General features: G+C 44.3%; 1 protein-coding gene across 1 annotated transcript; it reads right to left on the bottom strand.

Moving 5' to 3' along the window:
* Window positions 1–451: 451 nt before the first annotated feature.
* LOC146577195 (uncharacterized) lies at window positions 452–3,769 on the bottom strand. The gene is made up of 6 exons (XM_085269718.1): window positions 3,738–3,769; window positions 2,155–2,214; window positions 1,950–2,079; window positions 1,593–1,694; window positions 522–600; window positions 452–475 (listed from the first exon to the last, which is right to left on the bottom strand). Exons 3-6 carry the CDS (start codon window positions 2,066–2,068, stop codon window positions 452–454), a joined length of 324 nt encoding a protein of 107 aa, XP_085125844.1. The 5' UTR covers window positions 2,069–2,079; window positions 2,155–2,214; window positions 3,738–3,769.
* Between the last annotated feature and the right edge of the window lie 4,047 nt (window positions 3,770–7,816).

Below are 7,816 nucleotides of genomic sequence, written 5' to 3'. Positions count from 1 at the left end.
TCAGGGTGGATTTAAGGTTACGATGACAAACTGCAGCTTGAAGTTCTGAATGAGAAGAAAAATAAACACTCAATTCCAAAAAGAACTAATCTTTAAAACATGTTGCTCCATCTTCCATCTCTGGAAAATGTTCATTTATCCAGCAGCTTAAATCTTTAGATAAATCCTCTTACTGCTCTGCAGACGGTCAGCCAGCTCCTCCTGCTTCATTCTCCTCAGGAAGTCCACTGTGATCTTCACAAACGCCTCTCTGCTGCTGCTCCTCTGACTCTCTAAGCATTCTGGGTAACCTGGACTCAGAACCTTCTGGATCTTCTTCAGCTCGTTCTTCACAAAAGTGATGATGTTGTCCTCCAGCAGCTGGAACAGAATATTTATGAATGAGCCAATCAGACTGAAATCATGGAGCCAAACATCAGATCCATGTTGGACACACTGACGATCCACTGGTCTACAAAGAGCAGCATGGAGATGACTGTGAACAGAACAGATGTAACAGTAGTTGTTGTACATGTACAGACCATAAATATGGAGTCCAGCTGTGTTTGATGCTGCTGGGCAGACTGACCACTGGGACCCTCTGAGCTCTGCTGGTCCACTCTGTGGAGGAACCATGAAGGATCAGATCAACACAGGATAAAGATCCAGGAGTTTCTGCTCAAATAACTTCATCTGAATCAAGTCTGTCAAGTTTTAAACTCTCAGATTGTGAACATATCAGTAATTTTCAGTCTGTTTTCATGGACGTCCTTTCAGTGGTGATGTCAGGGATGATTTTGAAGAAGCTCATCAAACTGAACCATCAGCAGATCACTGCTCCAAAACCAGAACATGATCCGAGTCTCCCTCCACCACCAGAACACCAGCTTTACTAACGTGGTAGATCAGTGTAGTACAGATCAATAACTGATGAGTCATTTGATCAAAATCACTGAGTGCTTCACGTCTGACCCTCTGATGCTTCTGTAGACATTTTGCATATTTAATGAATGTCTGACAGTTTTACATTCATTCTATGAACACAGTGGAAATGTTGTGTTATAGTCTCCATGTTGTTTCCAGCATCATAAATTCTTAAGTTCAGAAAATTAGATTCTTTCTTCACAGCTGAAAAACAACAACATTTATTCTCTATTGAAATCTGCATCGTCCACTCCAAAGGTCACAATCTGAAGGTAACATCTGGTTTTGTTCCCTGTGGTTAACTCTGAGCATCAGTATGGTGGGATTTATCCACTACATCCACACCACTGTGGTTCAGTGTTGTCCTGATGGAGTAACAGCAGCCAGTATGATCCAGGCTTTAGCTGCTGGGTCTCTGTGTGACCTCTCAGACTGTTTAACAGATCAGACACAAAGAGAATCAGAGCAGCTCTGTTCTTTAAAGACAAACATGAACCCACTCAGGTCACACTTTCCCCACAGATATGAGCATCACTGTCCTCAAACAGCAAATGACCAAGTCGAACATTTGGATCTTTTCTCTTTCATTGTTTTCTTTTTAATGAATCTTTGTAACAATCTGAGGATGTTTCAGGTCATATTTATCCAGGAAACACAAACATGTAAAGGAGTCATCACAGCTCTCTGACCTCGTTGCTCCAGGTTCACCACTGAAGTCTGGAATGGTACCTTTGGACCAGTCACTCCTCACAGACGGACAGCTGGACCCTGCAGACTGTGACCTCTGACCTCTGCAGACACAAACATGATTGAAGCAGCTGTGATCACACAGACTGCAGATAATGCAGCTGTTTCCTGTCAGTAACATCCTCTTAGATTAGAGTTCAGCTTTTTACAGGAAAACTGGACAAAACTGATTTTTGTTACAAACTCATTTTCATTTCCTCTCAGCTCACAAACACAGTCAGACAATCAACCAGAGTCAACACTGATTATAATGTCAGTGCAGAATTATTTCTGTTACTCAGTGAGTTCAGCTCTCTGACCTCGTTGCTCCAGGTTCACCACTGAAGTTTGGATTTTGATGTTTGGACCCGTCACTCCTCACAGACGGACAGCTGGACCCTGCAGACTCTGCTCTGTCCTCCTCTTCCTCCATCATCATCTTCAGTCAGTCTGAGAGGTAAACCACAAACACTCAGTCAGTTCACATTAACAGGAGGAACTGAGTTACAGTCGCTGACCTCTGACCTGTCATGTGACCTAGAAACCAGTAGGATCTCAGTCATGAAGGTCATGTGATCTAAGGAGCTTGGAGAGAAAAGAGACGTCTTTAAGTTTCTGGAAGACGTTTCATCTGAGAAGCTTCTTCAGCTCTAAAACCAAACGGTGGAGAGTCCCAGATATTTAAACCTGAGAGGGAAAGAAAGCATGTCGCTGACCCACCACTGATGTTATTTCAAGGAGGAAACTGAGAGCCTTTGCACCAGGAGCACAAACATCAGCTCCAGCAATGATCCACTGATGTGTTTTTATTCCATGTATGAATGTTGTTATTGACAGAGATGACGTTTGTGTGTCAGTGATGCAGTGACTGTTGTTGTTACCTGTACAGGCTGGTTAGACTCTATGAAACAGATCATACAGATCTCTGCATGTTAGAAGAGACTATTAAAGGTCATGAATGAGACAAAGGCAGGGAGGCGTCCTTTACAGCTAAACAGCAGAGTGAGAGAACAGCCAGCACCTCTACATTTATCACATTATACAGCACATGTATGATACTGACAGGGATGAGAAGAATTTAGTGATTCTGATCCCATCATTGATATTACTTATTGATTCTCAGTAGCTCTGCTCTGACAGTCACCACCATCACTGAGCAGCATATCAAAGACATTTGTGCACATTAACTGCATGTTGTGGCTCAAATGTTTGTGCATGTTGGAGGCATTTCCTCTTTGTTGTGATCAGTGTTGGTCATTACTCAAAACAGTCATTATTACACATATTACACAGAACACTTTGATTAAAAGTAATGGAGTACGTTACTTCATTACTCCTCATAACATTACTTTGATGTTAAAATGAACAAATGAGCATGTAACAACATGAAGCTGAGGTACAGCCCCACACACCAACACAGATCCTGATGAGGTCACGTGATGTTTCTCTGAGTGTTTATGAACACAAATCAAAGATGAAACAGCACAAAGACACTTCAAAGTGATTCTACTGTAGAAACATGAACAGGTAGAAACCTGCAGCCTGACTGCTCATCACTTTGTTACCTGTTCAAGTTCAGCAGCAGCAGCTCACTTTATCACGGTGCTGGTCTGGGGTCAGTGTTTACTCAGCTTTAACTCACTCTGGCTTCTTGGCTAGCCTAGCTTTAGCTTAGTGTTAGCATGCTGTGTGCTAGCTTAGCGTCAGAGCTCTGCAGGTGTCTCGTGTGTAAATATTAATCACAGTGACAGTAAAGGAGGTAAAGGGCTGTGACGTCATCACGTACGCTGCGTCCTCTGTGGGCTCTGAGTGAACTCAAAGTACAAACTACAAGTACACAAACACGAACGTAGCTCAGAGTGGCGGACACACTCGGCCTCGTTGGTCCAGCTGTGAGTCCGTTACCGTGAACTATGGAGCGGCAGATTTGTGCTGAACTAAGCTGCACACAGCTGATGTTAGCCAGGAAACATTACACACTGACTTTAATGGAGAGACCGGAAATACAAACACACACAGTTTGTTGTGTGAAGAAATCAAACACGAGCTGAACAAACAGTAAAGTTCCTAAAGACAAACTGTTAAAGGAGGAAACAAAGCAAACTTACAGTTTCTTCACACACCAACAACAAGCTCCACTCCACGAAGTTCAGGAAGTGACAGTAAACTTTGAGCAGGAAGGAAACACCCAAAGAGACGTTTGAGGACAATCAGGAGCATTGGGACACTGTGCTGCGTTCAGTTGCACCTGGGAAACTCCAAACCTCTGGCAGGCTGTGATTTATTTCTGCTGGTTTTCCTGTTTGAAGCACAAACATCCGTCATCACTTTGTTGTTGTTCTTCCTGCAGCGTTTAAATGTTTCAGCACTGAACTGATGTTTCTTCAAAGCTCATTTCAACCTGTTGAAGTCATGAATGAAAGTGCAGACTGAGAGTGGATCACATGATGTTTGAGGTGTGTCATGTGACATGTTCAGTATTGTCACACATGTCTAGATTGTCCCTGATATCATAACTGCTCAAACACTGATGATTATATTTGAAGAATTATTCCTGATGGCAGCAAAGTTTGAATGGAGCTCTCTGTCTGTGCTGATTTGTCGCCCTCTGGAGGTCAAAGCACAAACTGCATGATGTCACTGTAACCACCACAGTGACAGGAAGTGTTTTTATGACTGAAACACTGAAATGATGCTAACGGCTGTCGTTAGGCTCACTGACAGCAGTGCTGATGTGTTCATGTCAAACACTGGCTCAGGTCAGACTCCTTCATCCTTCTCCAGCGTGAGGCCGCCCTCAGACCCACAGGAGCTCTGACCTTTGACCTCCTGACCCTAACCATTTTAGTCTTGTTGCATCTTTAAATGCAAATCCATCCAAACTGTAGCCGAGCAAAAGAAGCTGGAAGCTGTTCTATGAATGATGTTGTTGAAGGAGCTTGGAAAGAAAAGCGTCTGGACTTCTTTAAGTTGCTTGAAGAGGGACATGGACGTCTTAACGCCCACTCACATCCTGGGACATTTGATCACAGGAAATCACATGATAGCGTGGGGCTAGATCTCACAATGGGTTCACCCAAAACCTTGGCTGATTGAGACCCACACCCGTTTTCACGGAGGAGGAGGAGTTTCACATCCTGAACATGTGACAGCCTGGTTTAAAGGGACCAAAAGTAACTGGACACCTGATTCAGTTCAGGTTTATTCATCCGCTCCAAACCACAGCAGCAGTCACCTCCAGGGAACCAGCTGATCCATGTAACTAGGGACAGACCACAGCCCAGAGCACTGGTTCATGATGTGTTTGTGGACTGTAGGTTGTTTGGATAGAGATGAGATGTACTCAGCAGTCTGTCTCTAATGTTTAATGAAATGTTCTGAAGATGATAATAACTTGTGATTTTCTTTTGAATGAATCTTTAATCGTGTTGTAGGGCCTCTGACTCTCATGAAGATTTTCACATCAATGTGCTTTTCACAAAGATATTAACAATGAAAATGACGTGCAGCCCTGAACTACTCATGCGTTAACTCAGCGGTTCCCAACCCCCGGGTCACGGACCGGTCCATGAGTCGTTTGGTACCGGGCCGTGAGAGTCGAGGCTCGGTGTGAGATTGATGGTTGATAGGTTTGTAGCATAAACCTATTCGCTGGATCGTTCAATACAATCACAATACACAAGGTGTGTGTGTGTGGAGTCAGAGTGTGACCCCATAAACGACTTCCCTAAACCTGCTGGTCTGGAAGTCCAGCAGTTCATCTAAACAAAAGGCACTTAGACTAAAACAGACATCCTACCACAAAACAATAAGAAGGTAGCACCTCTCCCATGATCCCAGGACGTGGGTGTGAATGCCAGAACACTCTGGAGTCACACAAAGTCTTTAAAGACTACTATCATTACACAATTGGTTCTACACCTCTAAGCATATATGGTTAGATATTCCCCAATAACAATGACAATGATAAAATATAAATCCAACAATGGTTTTCAGGGTTTTTATCGTTAACTTCGTTTCCCTGGGTCTTTTCCCGTGTTGTAGTCGTGTGTCTTATTTTGAAAGAAATGTTTACGCGTTACCATAGCGACCAGAGAGCATTAAGGGTGCAGACAGGTGCATCCAACAACATTTTATTTTCCCTTATTTGATTTATGGACCTAACTGTATGAACTGGACTTTGGCTTTAATGCTGCTCCTCTTCATCATTGCTGTGTTGCATTTCCATCATTCTGCTGCTGGATTCACTGCAGGCTTTAACAAACACTCCTTTGGGTCCAGGCCCAGCCACGTGTTTGTAAGCTGCTGTGCTCCTCACAAATAAAGCCTGAAGCAGCTCAGACTGTTAGAAGCAGCACTGAGCCCTGTTACAGTTATAGTGTTAGAGCAGCGGCTGCAGCCTACAGCATTTAAACTAGCTGACAGTAAACACATCACTCAGGGTTCAACACTCAAGAAAGTGTGTGACCTTCCACACTGACAGAAGATGCTAAACATGACTTTAAACTGTTGTTTGTTAAAGCCTCACAGATCTGAGAGCAGGGCTCAGTGGGTACATGAGCCTTTATACATGAAGGCTTTCTGTTTCCAGGAGAGGAAACATGTGATCCAGCTGTGTTTGGTCACATGGATCTGCTCTGCATGGATCACCTGACTAAAACATGTTGTTATTATTGTTCTTACAGTCTTAAATCGGTACATCAGGTGGGTCACATGACACCCGGGGGTGACAGCAGCATCTTTCCTCTTTAGAAAGCTGCTCTCTGTGCCAGGAGCTGTTGTCACAGTAACAGCAGGAACAGGAAGTCACACGCTCTCTGCTCTGTGATTGGCTGCTTCTTATCTCAGCTTCCTGCAGAGGGTGGAGGTCTGCTGATGACGCACAACAACAGAAGTGTGACTTTCACTTCCTGTTTATTGCTGTTGTTCTTAAAGCTCTCAGGCGATGCTGCAGCGCCCCCTGCTGACACAAACTCCTCCCTCTGTCTCAGAGGTCACAGGTCAGCCTGCTGCAGAGGGTCTGCCTGTTCATGGTATTCCTGAGACAGAGCCGAGGCTCAGCGTCAACACTGGTTTCTGATTGGGTCAGCATGTGCAGGCTGCCATGGTGTTGGTGTCACCACTACAGACAGCTCAGGTTCAACTGGTTCTTCTTTGATTTGCTTCTATAGCACAAAGGTTGACACCAGTCTGGTCCAGTTAGCATCTGAATCCATAAACGTGTGAGCTCGTCCCACCAGAGGACGTCAGCATCATGGGGATAATGTCTACAGCAGGAAAACACAGGGACAGTTGGGTTTGCTGCACATCTGGAACACACAGTTAGCTCAGATATGTTCATGTCGCTAACACCAATACAGTGACTGAGTGCTCTATAGCAGCTAATGCTAACAACTGTAACACTGCTGTTTGTCATGGTTTTCAGACCAAATGATAACAAAACGTTGGGAAAAGTGAAATATTGGAACATGAAATCATAAATTATTACATTTAAACAACAATAATACAGCTAAATTTCCCCTGTTGGCTCATAAGCTGCTCACCTGGATGCTACATCAGTGCAGTCCTCTCTGAACATTAGATAATCAACACACACACACTTATTGTTGAGAGGCTGACTTCACTAAACTCACAGAAACTCTTAAGAAGCTCCTCAAATGATGACTTTGGAGTTTTGTGTTACTGTCAGTGTATAAAAGCTAGAAAAGGAAGAAAAGCAGGAAAATGATCAAAGTGCTGCTGTGTGCAGGAAGAACTACAACATGTTAGTGAGAAACACAAACAGGGTGTGAAACACACTCCAGAGGAAACGCTGTGTGCAGGCTGTCTGTGACTTCCTGTATCTCTGCCACAGACTGGGACAGACACCAGTGAAACCAGTCACTGTGGTCATGTGCTTGTAGCCAGCAGCCTGTGATGTGAGGCTGCTTGAGTCAGTCGTCTGCTTCCACCATGTAAACCTTGGTGTCTCCTACATGCACAGATGTTTCCTGCAGACTGTGCTGCTCCAGCTGTCACACAGATGTTGAATCAGCAACATCTGCTGTCACGTCCTCCCTGGTCCCACAGATAACAGGCTGCATACAAGAGGCTCACCTCTGCTACCTGCTGCTCCACTCCCCATCGCTGTTTTGGCCACGCCTCCCGTTGGTCAGCAGGTAAAGGTGAAGCCTGGGACATGGAAGCC

The sequence above is a fragment of the Mchenga conophoros genome, linkage group LG3, assembly GCF_057382185.1.
Source record: "Mchenga conophoros isolate Kocher_MC1m ecotype Shallow Benthic linkage group LG3, M_conophoros_male_GT1.1, whole genome shotgun sequence".
Classification (NCBI taxonomy): Eukaryota; Metazoa; Chordata; class Actinopteri; order Cichliformes; family Cichlidae; genus Mchenga; species Mchenga conophoros.
This window is presented reverse-complemented; position numbering and strand designations above follow the sequence as displayed.